The sequence below is a fragment of the Callithrix jacchus genome, chromosome Y, assembly GCF_049354715.1.
Source record: "Callithrix jacchus isolate 240 chromosome Y, calJac240_pri, whole genome shotgun sequence".
Taxonomy (NCBI): Eukaryota; Metazoa; Chordata; class Mammalia; order Primates; family Cebidae; genus Callithrix; species Callithrix jacchus.
In genome coordinates this window covers 8,562,948-8,581,257 of record NC_133525.1, presented here as the reverse complement: position 1 = coordinate 8,581,257, position 18,310 = coordinate 8,562,948, and the positions used below count along the sequence as shown (strand labels likewise).

At 49.6% G+C, this 18,310-nt stretch overlaps 1 protein-coding gene across 2 annotated transcripts; it reads right to left on the bottom strand.

Moving 5' to 3' along the window:
• Window positions 1-6,938: 6,938 nt before the first annotated feature.
• LOC118150952 (testis-specific Y-encoded protein 3-like) lies at window positions 6,939-9,921 on the bottom strand. 2 transcript variants are annotated; one of them, XM_078364517.1, is made up of 6 exons: window positions 9,557-9,921; window positions 8,848-8,925; window positions 8,608-8,719; window positions 8,355-8,500; window positions 8,166-8,247; window positions 6,939-7,160 (listed from the first exon to the last, which is right to left on the bottom strand). In XM_078364517.1, the coding sequence occupies exons 1-6, from the start codon at window positions 9,821-9,823 to the stop codon at window positions 7,138-7,140; spliced, it is 708 nt and encodes a 235-aa protein (XP_078220643.1). In that variant the 5' UTR covers window positions 9,824-9,921; the 3' UTR covers window positions 6,939-7,137. The 2 variants fall into 2 exon arrangements, with proteins under 2 accessions (XP_078220643.1, XP_078220644.1); XM_078364518.1 differs by having other exon boundaries at window positions 6,947-7,160; window positions 8,355-8,473.
• Between the last annotated feature and the right edge of the window lie 8,389 nt (window positions 9,922-18,310).

Here is an 18,310-nt window from a genome sequence, read left to right as displayed (position 1 = left end):
GACGAGCTGTCAGAGTTTCCGCCCAGTGGCGCTGGGTTCACGCGCAGGCCTGGCGGGCAGGGAGCCCTTTGGAATTGCGGGCATGGAAGTCCCACGGCCTAACTGCCATCATGAGTGTGGCAGGCCACTGACCCACAGCCAACACATGAAACATCTCACTTCATTAGGCAGGCCAGGCAGATGGTACTGAATGTTGCAATTCCAGAGGAGAGGGGGAGGGACCAGCGCGGGCTGCCGGGGCAAGGGCGGCAGCGGAGCAGGCTTGGGGGAAGTGGGGCGGGGCAGGCCCCTGGGAGGAAAGCCGCCTGGAACCTCGTTGGGGTGGAGTTTGTCTGCACCCCTGGCAGGTCTAGGCGAGTGCCATGCTTCCTCCCTAAGGATGCTGGACTCCTGGAAGCATTCCGCTCGTGCTGGGTCCTAAGCACACCTGAGGCCAGCTGCCAGGGTCACCCATGGATGCACTGTGTACACACTGTGGCATGCAAGATACTGCATTACCGACCCAGAGGTTCCCGCCAGCGGGCAACAGCAGCGTGCACTTCTGCCATCAGGGCTTTGCAAGTCCAGGGCCTGGCCCTGTGTACTCTGGGCTGCTGGGCATAGCTGATCCCGCTGTGGCCCAGGACCCCGAGGTGCGTGCGTGGGACTGCAGCCCAGTGGGGCCTCCCAGGTGCCCTGGGTCCACGTAGATTTAGCAATGGTTTCTCAGTCCATGTGTTTTTCAAGGACTGCTCCCCACAGTGTAGGGGTTCCCTGGCGTGTGTCCAGCAGCAGAGGCAGGTGTCTTTGGGATGCCAGAGGAGGCCATTGTGTTCAGCCTGCAGGTATGGGAGGGTGACTAGTGTACAGAGTCAGGGGGCGGCCTTGTGGTGGGAGGTGCTGCTGGCGGTGGACGACGTAATGGCGGTAGTGGATGTGGTGGCTGTCAAAGGCGGAGGCTGACATGCGGCAGCAGGAGGGCCAGTGGGCACAGCATGGCCCCGGCCCCAGCACTCCTGGGCCAGATGCAAACTCGCTGAAGCCACTTGACTTGAAGATGTGCTCTGGGGATTTTGGACCAGAGCAGTCTCCTTGCAACTGCCCATGTGGGATGGCTGGCAGCAGAGGGTGAGCTCAGGCTTCCCAAGGCAGGCTTTGGTGGGGCCAGGCCAAAGGTGCAAGAGTTCCGGGTTGGGGGGCGGCGGGGGGGGAACCAGAGGGGGGCCATTGCTAGAGTCCGGTAGGTAGGATGGCAGCTTGTTTTTGCCCGCCTGAGAGCACAGGGTAGGGACGGGGAGCCAAGCTCATCCCTAACAAGGGGGAGTAGCCTCATCAGGAAGCCTTCACCCCCAGCCGAAAGTTCAAGGACACATTTCTCTGGCAAAGCCCCTGGAGGAAAGGAAGTCTGGTTGCCTATGGCAACCTCTCAACTACCCCTGCTCCCCATGCCTGTTTCCAGTATGCTCACCTCAGAAAGCCAAGGTAGTCCAGACTGTTCATGCTGCACGGGGCTGCTGTCCTCTGCAAGGCAGGCACCGGCACCCCGCACGCATTTTATTCCCTCCGGCACACTTTTTCTGTGCTGCACCTAAAGGGGTGCAGGCCCTGAACACGTGTGACCTCCGTTGCACTCCTCAGGGAGGCCGGGAGAACAGGACACTGCACGCCCGGACAGCAGCAACACCCGTGCAGCTCAGGAACCCTTAGGAAGCAGCTACCTCACACCAGGCCACCGCGCCCACTCACTTTTTCTGTGCCTGGCTGCCTGTTAGTATAGGCTTTCTCGGTCATGCTCCACCTGCCCCCAAGACCACCACAGCCACATCAGTGCCCCAACTCCGGACAGTGAGAGAGGACCACCACGAAAGGGTTCCAGGTCAGAGTTCTGGGGATAGCCCTGCCCTACACTCTTGGTGCTCCGGCAAAGTTGGAGCACCAACCTTGGACGCACCAACAAAACTTCTGTTTTGTGGCACGCCCAGCCAATCGTATGGAAGCTCCTTAACTCCAGGCAGATTGTGCAGCCCACCCAGATCCTGATGCTTCCCGCATCAGGAAGCACAATGAAGTCTTGCTTAGCTACATGATGCATTTGCAGGTCAGGCAATGGGGACTGGGTCTTGGTGAGGGCTCATGTGTCTGGGTCAGGGTGGGGTCCCCCTGAGGCCCCAGCATATGTCAGGGGAGAGCTGGGAAGGCGAAACACATGTGCCACCTCAGTCCAACTAGATGGTATGGTCCCTTTGAGTCTGTCCCCTTTCTCCTCAGCCATGCAGGCTGAGGAACTCAGACATCTCCAGTAATGGGCCACAGGATGAGGGGTTTTCTTCTCCTTACAGCCTTTACCTCCACAGTGAAGTGATCATTAAGGATTATCCTGTTGCACTTTCAGTAAGGAGTGCCTCCCGGCATGGTATAGGAGGTGGTATGTGGCAGGATATGCCTGGCATGGGCCATCCCGACTCCTCTTTCTCCAGGGTACAGGGTTTCTCATTCCACTGCAGTCCAGTGGTTCCGGGGTCATGGAGGTAAAGCCCCCAGCTGTAGGCGGAATACCGCCTACCTCAGCTTCGTCAGCTGGTTGGTGCACCATGACTGCCCAGGGTCGGGCAGGATTGCTGAGGTGGGGCCACTGTGGGGATCCTGGGAGAGGACCTTGCCGATTAATCCCAGGCCTCTGGAGAATTGGCTTCGAACCACGGCCCGATCTGTCCCCCAAAATTTCCCCAGTAGCCCAGATCATCAGCCAGGGCCTGTGTCTCAATCCACTGCAGTACCACCCAAGGGAGTTTGGCCATCTGAGATGGAACAGAAAAAAATGTCAGGTGAGCAGTCCAGGTCTCAGGGCGCATCTGAGGTCAGAAGTTTGAGACCAGGCTGACCAACACGGTGAAACCCCATCTCTACTACAGATAGAAAACTTAGCCGGCCGTAGTGGTGGGTGCCTGTAATCACAGCTACTTGGCAGGCTGAGGCAGGAGAATCGCTTGAACCAGGGAAGCAGAGGTTGCAGTGACATGAGATCCTGCCATTGTACTCCAGCCTGGGTGGCAGAGTGAGACTCCATCTCAAATATACAAACATATATATATAATATGTATAAAATATACTATATATAAAATATACTATATATTATATGTTAGTATATATATATATACTAAATATATATATAATATATATAAAATATACTAAACAAATATATAATATATATAAAATATACTATATATAAAATATACTCAATATATAAAACATATGTATATATGTTTTAAATGTTGGGCAATGTTCACTGTTGCCAGCTAAATGCTATCCTTTTCCACAAAGAAAGCATCTTTTCCTGTCAATAGCAATATAATTTTTCAACATTGTGGTAGAGCACAGATAATGTGATGCCTATCATTTCAGCCAGTTTACAGTCCAAGTCACTGGTAATAAGTACCTTGAAATAATTATGCAACCATCATCACCATCGCCTTCCATCTTCCCAATCAGAAACTCCGTCCACAGTAAGCACCAATTTCCAGGCCGGGCAAGGAGGCTCAGGCCTGTAACCCCAGCAGATCAGGAGGTCAAGAGGTCAAGACCATTCTGGCCAACAGGTGAAACCCTGTCTCTACTAAAATGCGAAAATCAGCTGAGCGTGGTGGCACGCACCTGTAATTCCAAGCTACTCGTGAGGCTGAGGCAGAGAATTGCCAATTTCCAGGCCGGGAGACGGAGGCTGCACTGAGCCAAGATGGAGCCACTGTACTCCAGTCTGGGTGACAGGGCGAGACTGCCTCTCAAACAAAGAGAAAGAAAGAAAAGAAGAGAAACACCAATTCCCCATTCCACCTTCCTAGTCCCTGCCACTCAAGAGTTCTAGTTTCTGTCTCTGTGAAATCTGTGGCTGTTCTAGACATTTTAGATAAATGAAGTCATATGCTATGTGGCCTTTCATGTCTGTCGTCTCTCACTGAGCCTGCTGTCTTCAAGGTTCATCCACACTGCCACCTGTGTTTGAGCCTCATCCCTTTTCCTGGCTGTATAGTATTCCACGATGGAATGTGCACAGAGCCCATTCCATTCACCTGTTCATCCATGGATTGACACGTGGCCTACTTCCATCTTTGGGCCGTTGTCAATCATGCTGCTATGTATGTGGGTGTAGCAGTGTGCTCTGTCTTTCTAGGAAAGCCTGGAGAAATACGTGCACACATGACACCATGTCCTTTGCGAAGACGTCTGTGGAGCTGGAAACCCTCATTCTCGGCAAACTAACACAGGAACGGAAAGCCAAACACCGCATGTTCTCACTCCTAAGTGGGAGCTGAAAGATGAGAACACATGGGCACAGGGACAACAATATCACACACCAGCACCTCTCAGGGTAAGTAGTGGGAGGAAGAGCATCAGGAGCCATAGCTAAATCGTGGTGGCCTTAATACCTAGGTGATGGTTTGGCAGCTGCACCAAACCGCCGTGACACACTTTTACCTATGTAACCAAGCTGCACACATGTCCGTGTTCCCCAGAGCTTAAAATACATTCTTTTTTAGATGGGGTTTCAGCCTTGCTGCCCAGGCGGAGTGCAGTGCTGTGATCTCGGCTCACCTCAACGTCCTCCTCCAAGGTTTCAAGTGATTCTCCTGCCTCAGCCTTCCGAGTACCTGGGATTTCAGGCATGCACCACCACGCCTGGCCAATTTTCTGTTTTTAGTAGAGATTGGGTTTCTCCGTGTTGGTCAGTCTGGCCTCGAACTACAGATCTCGGCTGATCTACACACCTTGGCCTCCCAAAGTGTTGGGATTGAAGGTGTGGGCAGCACACTGGCCAAAGTAATATTTTCCAAAAGTTTACATAGCACCAAGAAAAGATGTCTGATTGTTTTTATTAGACCGATGGTACAGTTGAGCACTTTCTCTGATAAGAAATTATGACTTCGGGACCCATGTGAAATCACTAGACTGAATTGCAAGCAGGAGTCGAAGAAGGCCAGTCAGCTGCATTCACTTTGAGGGGTGGCCAATATGCCTGAGGCACCAGGCCCTGGCACTCCCGTCCACAGGGACAGTTGCTGGTTTACTCTCTTCCCTGGGGCAAGGTCTTCCCCTACCACCACTTTACAACAGACCAATCCCAAAACAAGTCCTGGGATTTACTTATGATCTTCTCGTTACGTAGCTCCCTCCTAGAAAAATCATGGCAAGACCCTTTCCTCACTTTTTTCTCAGGCACTAAGGTTGGGGCAAGACCCTTCGTGATGTCCTGGTAACAGGCAAGTCCCTAGACATTTCCCAGTCTGAGCTGCCCTGAGTGTACACACCAATCTGCTGCCGACTCCCACCGTCGGGCTACTCTATTGTGCAGGAGTGTCCTTTGACCAGCACAGGGAAGCATAGAGGACAGCTTGAGGGAGCCAAAGAGTTCCCGCTGTTTACAGAGTAAGTTGCTGAGAAAACCCGTTTCTCCTGCCTTGGTGGGTCATGGGGACAGCAGTCAGAGGAGGCCAACGCTCTCACTCAGGAGCCTCAGCTGTCTGCATGGGAACAGGGGCAAAACTGGGCTATGGATTTTCAAAGCTCAACTGCTGATACCCAGCAGGAGGTCCGTAATGCATATGGAAGGCAGCACAAAAACTGCAAGAACTTTGACTGTTCAAACCCTCTTCCCTGAGACAGCACAGCTCTTCTCACAGAAGCTGTGGTGACCAGAGTCCGTACGGCACAGGAACCTTAGCACTCCCTTAGTGCCTCGCCAACGCGGATGCTCCTGTTGGAACTGTTTTATCTGAGATCGGAGAAGCAAGTTCTGGACCCACCACTGAAATCCCCCTCCCCCTCTGCGGCAGAGACAACTCCTTGTCCTGTGCGTGGACGCAGATGTTCCTGGCTACCAGTCACTCACTCCGGAATGAAGGCTGTTATGTTTTGTCCTCCTGCGTGAGGCCTGTAACACATGATCTGCCACTTCGGGTTCCTTCTCTTTACATTATTAACCTTCTGCAAAGTACGCTGGAAAAAAAAAAGCATGCCCACAGAAAGTAAAAGGGCCCTGGGCTCCAGAAACAATATACAGTGCCCTGCATTAGCGAGAAGAGATCCTCACTATACTTGGCAAGGAACAAAATGCACCCGCAATGTGTTAGTTACAAACAATATTGACTCCTGACCTAATAATCTTGGAGAAAAGCTTAATCCATCTGAAGATGTAAACATCAACAACACTGTCCATATCCTGGGTCATCAAGGGACAGAGAGTCCATGCATGGACCCGCTGGCATTCTTGTATTTCATGGATCCACCCCCATTACCCTCACCTCTGCATGTCTGTGTTTTCCCTTAGTCATCTATGCTGGAAAAAAAAAAAAAAAAACAAACAGAAATTAAAAAGAGAAAGGCATATCCCAAATGCCTTCCCACATGCGTCTGTATCCTTTCTCACAGTCCCTACACACACCTCACATGCGCATTTCTTACCATGTTGCTGGGACCCGAGAGGATGATTGTCCCAGAAAATCACCAGAGAGGTGATTATGCATTCACCAATAAAACAAGAACATGTGAACTCAACGCACAAGTGAACTTCAAGATTCCCATCATCCTTGTCTAGCTTAATGTGTCTTATGATACCCCAAACAAAGGACTGTGGAGGTACCTCCGCCCAGCAAACTGGGCCCTGGATATCTTGGTGCGCACTATCCCCTTTCCTTGAACCACTGCTGCTTTTGCAGCACAAAGCAAGCCTCCAACTGCACTTCCTTTGCTTTCTTTTGCCTCTCCAACTCTGGCTTCTAGGAAGAATCCCAAAATGCGCCACACCCAGTCACTCTATAACTTTAGCGGCCCGTCTCCACTGCAGATGATGCAGAGAATGAAACACATGGAATCCACTGGGTACACACACACACACACACACACACACACACACACAGACCCACACAACCCTCCCCCCCCGCCCACAGACACACACACACAAGAGTCACACGTCCTTGACAGTGTTTATTTTCACTCCATGAAATCCAAGTTTACCCCCTCTTCCTATCTGCATTTTTCTATGACAGGATCTGTCTTTCTTTTGCTTCCTGTGCATAAGACCATGTTGAGTACTGACATCCTGAATAATGTAGTAACTTTTCAGGAGTTCTGCCGTTTCAGGTGAAGTCCGACGCACCATCATATTCAACCCGAAAAATGGGAGTCCCCTAAAGAAACACAACTGCGTGTCAAAATGCATTTCCTCTGAGCAATAGTTTTAAATGCTTTAATTTTAGGGCCCGCCCAGAAAAGACTACCCCTTCCCCGTTTGTGATCTCCTAAACTTCCTCCTACCATATGTTACCAGCTGTTCTCTGTCATACCTGCCCCACTGCCAGCATTTTCTCCCTGTGACGGAAGTCAGCTAACAACAGTGACTGGGTGTGGCGCAATCTGGGATTCTTCCAAGAGGACAGAGTTGGAGAGGCAAAAGAAAGCAAAGACAGTGCAGCTGGAGGCTTGCTTTGTGCTGCAGAAGCAGCAGTGGTTCAAGGAAAGGGGATAATGTGCACTAAGATATCCAGGGCCCAGTGTGCTGGGATGAGGTACCTCCACAGTCCTTTGTTTGGGGTATCATAAGACACATTAAGCACATTAAGCTAGACAAGGATGATGGAAATCTTGACGTTCACTTATGCGTTGAGTTCACATGTTCTTCTTTTATAGGTGAATGCATAATCACCTCTCTGGTGATTTTCTGGGACAGTAAGAGCACACAGAAATCTGATCGGGCTATAGTATAAGAACAGCAGTCTAAACAGTCATTGTGGTTTGTGGCAAGGAGGCATATCCAGGGAGCCCAATCTTAAGGGGCTGGTAGGATGACTGCCAGTGGGGTTGGCAGCCATGGAAACAAGTGCCACAAATTGAAGGTAATGATTCAGCTTCACTTCTCAGTGAGTCTGGACAGCGACTATGCTTGGCTGGGCTTAAGACTCCCCAGCTCTAACCTGCCTTGCAGTGCCGTCTCTGATGTGCCTCTTTGAGCCCAAATGCCCTGGATGTACTGGATTCTGTCACTCTCTGTCTCCCTGTCGAGGTATTCCTACGTGTATGAAAGGAGCCTCAATTTCTACATTTCCGAATGCAGCGTCCAGGCTCCCTGCATACAGGCATGTCCACCTTCCTCATCCTGAGGATCAGTCAGCTCTAGCTCCAACTGAACGGCTTACCTGAAATCTCTGTTCCCTCTTCGGGTGGCCTGGTCCTCGTGTAGTATTGCAGGGGATTGCGCCACAGGTCCTTACTTAGGATCTATCACAGGAATCAATTGGGAAAGGCCTCATCAGGGCTGAGACTGGTGAGCCAAGCAGCTGGGAACACACCGGGGTCATTCCTGATGTTTTCCAGCGAGGACCCACCTCAGCGATCCTGTTAGATCCTGCGAAGTTGTGGTCAGAAAACCAGTTGAAGAAGTTAAGGCTGCTGTTCTGGTGTCTGCGGCGGTAGGCCACACGTTCATAACGCTGATGCCACTGAACTGGAGTGGAATGAGAAGGCCTGTATTCTACAGAGAGGGGATTTTGTGGGAAGTGGGCTGGATCACGTTGGCAATGATCCATCCACCTACCCACCACCTTCCTTCCACTGCCCCTCCTGGGAGCCACCAGTCACCTGTGAGGTTCACGAGATACTCCTTGGTAACCACGTTATTCTGGAAGTAGGGGTTGCTCCGAAAGAACAACATGATCTTGCAGACGTGAATAGGTTGCTTTGTTTCTTTCACCTGTCAGGACAAAGTGGAGAAAGCTTACGTATCTTTCCAGGTGAGGTGCCCACTGTTGCTGACAGCAAGGAGTTGCTTCCCTTCCCCCTCCCCACTAAACCTTCTAGCCTCAGTCCTCGTGGCCTCACCTCCAAGTTGATCATGTAGCTAAGCATGCGTACATCTTGGTCAGTGATCAGGGCTGACATCTGGGGGTGGTTTGCAATCTGAATTAGGTCAAAGAGCCTTTACAGGGATGGAAGGAAGAGGTACAAGCAACAGGGAAGCAGGTCTAAGAGCCAGAAGGAACACGGAAGAAGCTCTAAGGCTGGGGTACGGGATTTCTGAGATCTGCTTCAGTGTGTGACCTTCATTTCCCCACCCCCTGCCCGGAATTAAGGCCTCGTGGGTTCTCGGAGCGTGTATAATTCTGAGGCTGACTGGGGCAATCTGCAGAGGGCTGCTGGCGTCTCAGGAGGGGCAGAGCCAGCTTATACCCGAAAATGTCCTGTCCCAGATCTGACTGGCAAGGGGGAGCGATCACACTCCCTTATCAGTAGCTTGATTCTCCGAAAAAGAAACTCTGCTGGGGAGAACTCGCTTCTGCTCTTCAAAAGCATGACTCAACCACCTGCTGCTCGGCATCTCGAAGGGTTTCTGTGCCGCCCGCAGGCAGGAAAACAGTACCTGCGACCGCTCCGGCCTTCTAAAGCCAGACTTTCACGCCGCAACTCGCATCTCGCAACTCACCGTTGTTTCCAGAATAGACATATCCATGCTGAGCTGCCCCTAAGTTATTTACAGTTCCCCTAGAGCATCTTTCAACCGGACGAACAGAAAAAGTGCTGAAAAGGATACGACATTGGCCCAGAAGCCGGGGATGCCCCGGATGATGGCGCCTCTGCGATCCAGGTGGGGCTTGCGCCTGCGCTCCAGCTTTTCCCTCTGCTGAGAAAAGGCCCTCCTGGCTCGGGCGTTAACAGGCTCCAGCTCCACCTGAACAGCCCGGAGCTCGTCCAGTGCGGACTCTGGCGTCAGGGGCCCAGGCCCCGGCTGTGCCCCTTTGTCCTGCCGCTCCCGCTCGACATCGGCTTCCTCCTCGGCCGCCGCTTCCACTTCCGCCATTATGTCGTCCTCCACCACCAGCACCGCCTCCTCCTCCTCCTCCCTCAAGGCGTCCTACTTGCTCTGCTTCCCTTACTGGAGCCTGCGGGTGGCTTGGCGGACGCCCAGGGCGCATGCGCGGGACTTCCAGGCGCCGCCGGGCCCCCCGCCGCCAACCCGTTACTCTGCCGCGCTTACGGGAGCCTGGGCGTGGCTTGGCGGACCCCCAGCGCGCATGCGCAGGACTTTCCGGGCGAACCCGTGGCCAACTGCCTCCAAATGGGTGGCCGAGCTGGAAGCAGGCTGTAGGCCTCTCCCGGCGGCCAGTCAGTGCCAGGGCGGTGGGCGTGTCCATGGAAGCCACGCCCCCGGCTGGGCCTGCAGCCGCAGCCTCCTCGGGTAAGCCTGGGTGAGAAGCCCTGGGAGCTCGCGGCAGGCGGCGGTGTGTGCGGGCACACGCGGGCTGCCCGCCCTTTGGAATTGTGGGCATGGAAGCCCTGTGCCCTAACTGCCATCATGAGTGTGGCAGGCCATTGATCCACAGGGAACACATGAAGCATCTCAGTTCGTTCGGCAGGCCAGGTAGATGGTACTGAGTATTCCAAGATCCAAGATCGAGAGGAGAGAGAGAGGCACCAGCGCTGGCTGCTGGGGCGAGGGCTGCGGAGAGGCTTGAGGAAGTGGGGCGGGGCAGGCGCCTGGAAGGAAAGTTGCCTAATATCTTGCTGGAGTGGAATTTGTCTGCTCCAGAGGTGGAAACTCTCGCTCGGACTCCTGCAGGTCTAGGCGCATACAGGCTCCGAGTACCTTGCTTCCTCCCTGAGGATGCTGGACTCGCAGGAGCATTCCAAAGCACCTGGCGTCCAGTGCCCTGGACACACCTTGTGGACCCAGAGGCTACCGCAAGCGCAGCAGCGGCCGTGGTACCTGCTGGCTGGGCTCTGTAAGACCAGGGCCTCCGCCTCCTGCTCCTGGGCCCCGGTTGGGGACCTGGCTCCTGTTGGGGACCTGGGCCCCACGGCAAGTGCCTAGGGCAGCCAGCCGGGTGGGGCTCCCCAGGAACCCTGGGTCCAGGTAGGCACGGCACGGGGTTCTCAGCAGGGGAGTCTAGGGCTGCCGGGGTCTTGGGGAGGACGCCGCAGGGCATGGTCTGTGAGCGCCCCCAGGAGGGGCCGAGTTCAGGCTGGAGGCTCTGCAAGGGTGGGCGGCTGGGGCGAGGAGCTAGGAGGCAGCCGTGCGGGAGGAGGCAGTGCTGGTGGTGGACGACGTGGTGGTGGACGACGTAATGGTGGACGTGGACGCGGTGGCCGAGGAGGGGGCTAACACCGAGGAGCGGCAGCAGGTGGACCAGCGGGCCCAGCCTAGCCCTGGCCCCAGCAAGCACTGGCTGGCAACGGACTCGCCGGAGGTCCTTCAATCGGAGCTGGGCTCCGTTAATGCCCCAGATGGCAGGGCATCTCCGGCTTCTGGGGAGACCCATATCCTTGCAGGTTTCAAGACTCGGGTTCCTGGGACACGGGGCTGCCCTCCTCTGCAAGGCAGGCACCAGCTCCCCAGACACGCTCTCCTCCCTTTTGCTGGCCCTGCCCCCAAAGGGGTGTCGTAGGCCCCTTGGGAGCATAGATAACCTCCGCCGCACCCACGAGAGCCCCTTGGGGAGCACCAGGCACAGCCCTGCAGCCCCTTCTACCCTCAGCGGTTTCCTCATGGGGAGTCATCCACCCCTCAGGGAGTTCGGGAGAGGAGAACACCATACAGCCAGAGAGCATCAGACCCTGTTCAGCAGCCAGCACACGAGGGCCTCGTGCGGCTCCGGAATCCTGAGGAAGCAGCCGCCTCATACCACCCAGCCCGCCCCCTAACCTCCTGACCACTTCTTCCGTGGGTGGCCCCTGGACAGCGTAGGCTTTCTCGGCCTCGTTCCACCCACGCCCAAGTCCACCACAGCCGTGAAGTGCCCCCACGCCGGACACAGTCAGAGGACCACCAAGAAAGGGTGCCAGGCCCAAGGTCTGCCGGAGACCCCTGCCCCACACTCTCTGCCCTCTTGCAGAGTTCCACTGTGTTTTATGGGACATTCACTCAATCATCTGGAGGCTCTTTGAGCAGAGGCAGATTGTGCAGCACAGCCAGATATTTCCCCCCCAGATCGCAAGCCACCATACAGTCTGGCTTACTTGCTTAGCTACATGATGGATTTGCAGGTCAGGCTGGGAAGCCTAGGTCTGGGGGAGAGGTCAGGACTCAGGGGTCGGCCTGGATCCGGGTGCGGGGGTGGGGTTTCTGGGGGGAGGGGCGAGCTGGGTGGAGGAAATGCCTGCTTCTCTCCAGCAGCTGGCAGGCCGCTTCAGCCCAGGTAGCTGAAATGGTCTCTTTGTGGCCCTACTCCTTCTCCCTTCGTCACCAGGCAGGTGGAGGAACTCAGCCATCCCAGGTACCAGCAGCAGGATGAAGTTCTCCTTTCCTCACAACCTTTACTTCGTCCGTGCGGTGATCATTAAGGAGTATCCCCTTGGTGTCCTAGGTAAGTAGTGCCTCCAGGCTCCCCAGGGGAAGTGGTGCGTGAGAGGCTAGGCCTGGCATGAGCCTTCCCCACTCCCCTCTCTCCAGGATACAGGGTGGTTGATTCCACTGCACTCCAGTGGCTCTAGGTTCATGAGGGTGAAGCCCCCATCTGCAGGCAGGCGGGACACCAACAACCTGAGCTTCTTCAGCTGCTTGGCTGATAATATGATAATATAGGGAAATAGACTCAAGAAAAGTTTTGAGTGACCTGCAGATTCCTTTAGAGTACTTACTTGTACATTTTTAACTTCTTTCCCCTGTGGCTCTGTTTATTATTTGTGATGTATATTTGTTTTCTTACTTGCCTCTTGTGGAATGTTTGTTTCAAAGGATTTTTTTAAAATTTTCCTGTTGGATATGTGAGTTTGCCTGTGAGCACTTTTTCGTGAACAGAATATGAACTTATGTTTATTTTTTCAGATGGAGTCTCACTCTGTTGCTCAGGCTGGCTGGAGTGTAGTGGTGTGATCTCAGCTCACTGCAACGTCCCCCTCCCAGCTTCAAGCAATTCCCCTGCCTCAGCCCGCTGAGGAGCTGGGATTACGGGTGCGTGCCACCATGCCCAGCTAATTTTTGTCATTTTAGTCAAGATGGGGTTTCACTATGTTTGGCAGGCTGGTCTCGAACCCCTGACCTCAAGTGATCCACCCACCTGGGCCTCCCAAAATGCCGGGATTTAAAGGCATGAGCCACCATGCCCGGCCTCATTTGTTTGTTTACGTATTTTAACTCTTGTTCTGTATTCTTCACGTACACATATTGTAGAGTGATTGTAATATTTTATCTATTGACTCACTACTTTAGTAGGATTTGAAAAGCAATGTTTTCATTCACTGAATACAGTGCTGCAAATAGGTTGAACCTTGCTTGGGTAGCACTGTCATTCTTTCCTTCATAAATTCTTCAGGAACTCTGATACTATTTTCCCCCACCTGAGGAGAACGTGCAGATATGAAAATTCGTGTGAGTGAGTAGGTGTGAAAATATAATCTGAAAGACCAGTGAAGTTCAGAAGTACAATTTCGCAGTGTTTGCATTTTTAATTCACATCGTTTTGAAAACGCTATTTGCAGAGAAATGAAATCCTGTATTCACGTTCATGTTAAAGACACACTCGTGAATCGTTTTCAAGAATGAAATGGAAACAATCCAAGGCCATGCGTTAGTTTAGGAAGTAATAACACGGCAGTTGTTATGAAGAAACACCATATTTATTGAATGTATGTTTAGAGAGATTTTAGAAGGCTTAAGTCAATATTTTAGCTTTTGTTGCTCTGGGGTTTTATCAGACTGTGACCAGACTGTAGCGTGACTAGTTATAGTCGCTAGGCTACCAAAGTCTCTGGGCTGCAGTAATTATTGCTGAAGAAAGTGGCAATGAGTTTGGCTGTTTAAGGAGAGTAGATGAATGAGCAGTTTCTACCCGAGGCCTGGCTTACTGGGTGGCCTTCTTTTGCTGACGTAGATAAGATCCAGGGAGCTGTGGACTCACTATAGTAGCTAGGGCTTTGAGACTGGCGAAGCCTATTTGCCTCCAACTGCCATAGCCAGTTATTGGCCTGCACATAATGGCACTTCCTGGACTCACCGACTCCTGTGAATTCAAACACAGAATTTGGATTTAAACTCTATCCCAACTTCTAAAACTTAGATTTAAATTTAAGTGGATAATAAGGATCTATTCAGAAGAAAGGGAGACATCAGTTAAGTGCATAGGTAAATTATCCTGATCAAATACATTCAAAAATATCACTGACAACTAATCCTTAAAACGTTATTTTCACTAGGGAAACGGAAAATGTTAAGCTCACCTTAAGCTCTGAGGTATAAAGATAGAATTATTAGAATAAGGGAATTATGTAAAATATCTATTTTGTTTGAAGAGCAGCATACTAGTGATTTAGCATGGCTAGAGATTAACAACCCATGTAAGAAAACTCAGATATTAACAAAGGTTTTTTTCAGAAAGTTTGTTCTGTAATTAAAGAATTTGAAAATTTATTCCTACTGATCAATGATTCATTTGTACTTCTCATTTAGGCATAGGCTCTATATCCATTTATACAGAAACAAAGTGATAGTTTCTAACCTGTTAAAAGACAAAAAGAATGACCGCATACCACATTTGCATCAGAGTCTTTGGCCTGAGTGATGAAGCAAAGGACAGAACTGCCTATGTCAGGGTACAGATGGGCACAACTTGAAGCTTCCATCACTTGCATCTTTAACATCCTGGACTCTCATCGGTCTCTCCTAGAAAGACAAATGGACTATAACTATCCCAAAGAACATACGTTACATGTAAACACTAAGCATTGAGATGAGACCACGATTTGTCTTATTCCTAATGTCCTGTAAACACATTTGCATCTGTAACTTATACAAAGAAATTCAGTTTATTTTATCATTATTATTTTATACCCTACATTAATGTATTTCATTCTTTTTCTAGTCTTTTTTTTTTTTTTTTTTTTTTTGAGATTGAGTACTGCTCTGTCACCCAAGCTGGAGTGCAGTGGCGTGATCTCAGCTCACTGCAACCTCCACTTCCTGGGTTCAAACAATTCTCCTGCCTTAACCTTCTGAGTAGCGGAGATTACAGGAACACACCACCGTACCTGACTAATTTTGTATTTTTAGTAGAGATGGGTTTTCCCCCATGTTGGTCAGACTGGTCTCGAACTTTTGACCTTAGGGGATCCACCCGCCTCACCCTCCCAAATTGTTGGCACCACGCCTGGCATTTTTTCTTGCTTTTTTTTGAGATAAGTTCTTGCTTTTACACCCAGGTTGGAGTGGATTGGCATAGTCTTGGCTCACTGCAGCCTTGACCTCCTGGGTGCAAGCTATCCACCTGCCTCAGCTTCCCACATAGCCACATAGCTGTGCAACATCATCCCTGATTATTTTCCTTAGGTGAAGTCTTCCTATATCTCCCAAGATGGTATCAAACTCCTGGGCTGAAAGGCTCCTCCTAGTTAAATCTGCCACAGTGCTGGAACTATCCATAGCTCAGCCACTGCGGACAGCCTACTCACATTTTCATCGCTTTATAGATGCCACTCTTCAAAATTAACAAGTCAAGTTTAAATTATGCAATTTGAAATTCCGAGTGAAGTTCCACTTCATTTTCATGTAAAGGTAAAAAGAAACAAAATAACAAAACTCCTGTTTTTCCTTTGTCCAAAAGTTGGCCGAGTTGGGAATCAAATCATCTCTACTTTGGTTTATAAAACTTGACTGTACAGAGAAAGATTTTCATATAATTTTTTTCAGATCTGAATTCCTGTGACGTTATCATCACTATCATCGTCGTATAAAACATATACAAATTTCCTAGTGGGTATCTGATGAGGATTAAATGCATTATAGTTAATAATGAATACAGTTGTACTCATAGTTATTCTCTGAACCATAATATTAAGAATATGAACCTCATGTCTTTGAGCTACTACCCTAATGAGAAAAGTAACCGCTGACCTGGAATAAGATTTCGTGGCCCAGCGAGCCAGCATTCTGCACCATTCAGGTTCTTCAGATAGCCCAAGGGTGCTAAGAGCTGAGTGGGAGTCTGGACCTCTTGAAGGAGAAGTAATGCCAGGTCATTCCTTGCTGCCCCACTCCCCATCCGGAATCTCTCATGCAGTTAAATGGTAGACACCTTAACAAGTCTCAGGGATGCTCCTGGGTACCTCAGGCCCAGTGTCACAGCAGTGCCTTCAAGATTCCTGTGTATGTAGGCAAAGGTAATTAAAGTACATCCACTGGAAAACCTGAACCCTTCAAGACGACACCAGGATTTCCAGCATATATTTTTAGCCATGATACAGTAGGCAGGTTCCGAGTTCATCAGAGAAATCGGAAGTTTATGAATGGAGAGTCCACACACAATGGGATTGCAGAGGAATTAACCAACAGAAGTACCAATTAGCCAAACACAGAGAGGCAATTTATTTTTAGCCTAAAACAAGAAAGTTTTCTGTGTAAGTGAGATGGACCACTTGAACCAGGGCCGGGGCTTGTGAGATTTTTCTCAGAAAAACAATCAAGAAAGAGTTTTATTATTTCCACATTTCGATGTGAAAAAAGCCCGCGAGGTCGTGTGAATCAGATGAAGTTCAAGTAAGCACTCATGTACAAATAGCAGTTTCGCACTACGGAAGTTAATTTGCACGGAGAATCCTTCAGCAATATAATTAAGGGATAATGAATTATAGGGTATAGGAAGAGGCGCACAAACCTACATGTTCCGGACACAGTGGGCAGCTGTGAGAACCCAAGAGCTACTAATTGTGGAACCACTGCAGATCTGACTGCCACAGCTGATGATCACAGCCTGCCAAGGCATGGCATATCACAGAGAAATGTGATTTGCCAAAACTGAGGGGAAAAATAAGCACAGTTAATCTGTAGACCATTTTTTAAAGTTTTCCATCCCTCCTTGTAGGAATTCACTCAGGGTGGTGGCACAAATACTAAGCGAAAATATTTAGAGAAAGTTATTGAATAGTGTCGCAAACCCCTTTGGAAGACCTAAGGGTTTTTCTTTTTTCTGTAGTTTTTGGCTGAAAGCAGCCTAAATTCTTTTAAAATTTATTTAATAAGCAAAGCAAATAGCTAAGGTTTAATGGGGCAGTTTAGTTAATATCTTGTTTACTCATGTGGTTTTAAAAGTAACTTCTGAGCTGGATGGCCCTCTCAAGGAGAGGTCGACCAGGAAGATTACCATGTAATGCTGTTTACTGTGGGCATCAAAACCTGCACTTTTAACATATGGTGGTGTTGACTCAAGTTTAATTTGTCAATTAAACTTTACTAACTAAAAGTGAGTCTCACTGGCTGGTGGGAGTGTGGGGCGACAGTTGCAACTGTTATAGTGCTCTCCAGGGAGTCTTTAAGAGGCCATGGACCCTTAGCCAAACTGGCAAGACATAATATCTATGTGTCAGTATACTTCAGTCATCCATGGCTGAGTCAGGTCAGCAGGACAGACCCCGCGGATGGTAACCCCAACAGTAGTGCACAAATATCGGGCAACTCTGACACCTCCTATTTCTGCAAAACCAGGTAAGCATCTTTAAATATGACTAGCAAAAAACGAATGTCTGCCTATTTTTGGTTAGTGCATATTTCTTGAAAAAAAAAGTGTTCCTCTTACTCTTTTTCCAAGTTTATAATTTCTTTATGTCTTAGCTTACATTTGTTTAGCTGAAATGTTAGGAGTCATTCCACCTTTCTCCCCCACTGCAACATTTATGTAAGTACGTGAAAGTTCTTGAAGTAGGTAGACCACAAAAAAATAATTAAATTTGAAGAAATTAGAAACGTGAAAAATTTGGAGATAAGTCACCTTTCCCCCAATTGGAGGGGGTTTGTCTTACTAAACTGATAATCTTAGGGAGATATCAGACCAAGACTTTAAATGAAAATTCAAGTTTGAGGTTCAGGAAGGAGGTCATATTTTCATGAATATTTTAGAGTTCCTCAGAAAACTGAGTTGAGGCAATGCTGGTCAATAAATATATCGAGATAAAATGAGAACGTAATTTGTCAATAGAAGGGATAATAAAATAGATGAAATAAGAAGCATAACTAACATCTTCAGTGTAGTTGTCATTGAATTAGACTTTCGAGGATGTGAGCAAATTATTTCAGCCTACTTTGTATTTTAAATGCAGTATTCACTGTAGCTAGGGCAATAGGAGGTAGCTATAAAATAGCTGTGGTTAAGTAAAAATTTAATACAGGAGACCAAAAGAGATCCTTGAATTTCCAAGGAAATAACTGGAAATAAAGGAATGTGAAACAGTCATTGCTAATAGTTTTTGGTTTTTCTTCTAGCAGCCAATGGCAGGAGAAAAATGATCATCACAATGTAACACATTCTACTACATTGACAACTAAAACACTTTATTTACCAACTCCTATTCTTTTTCCAAACAT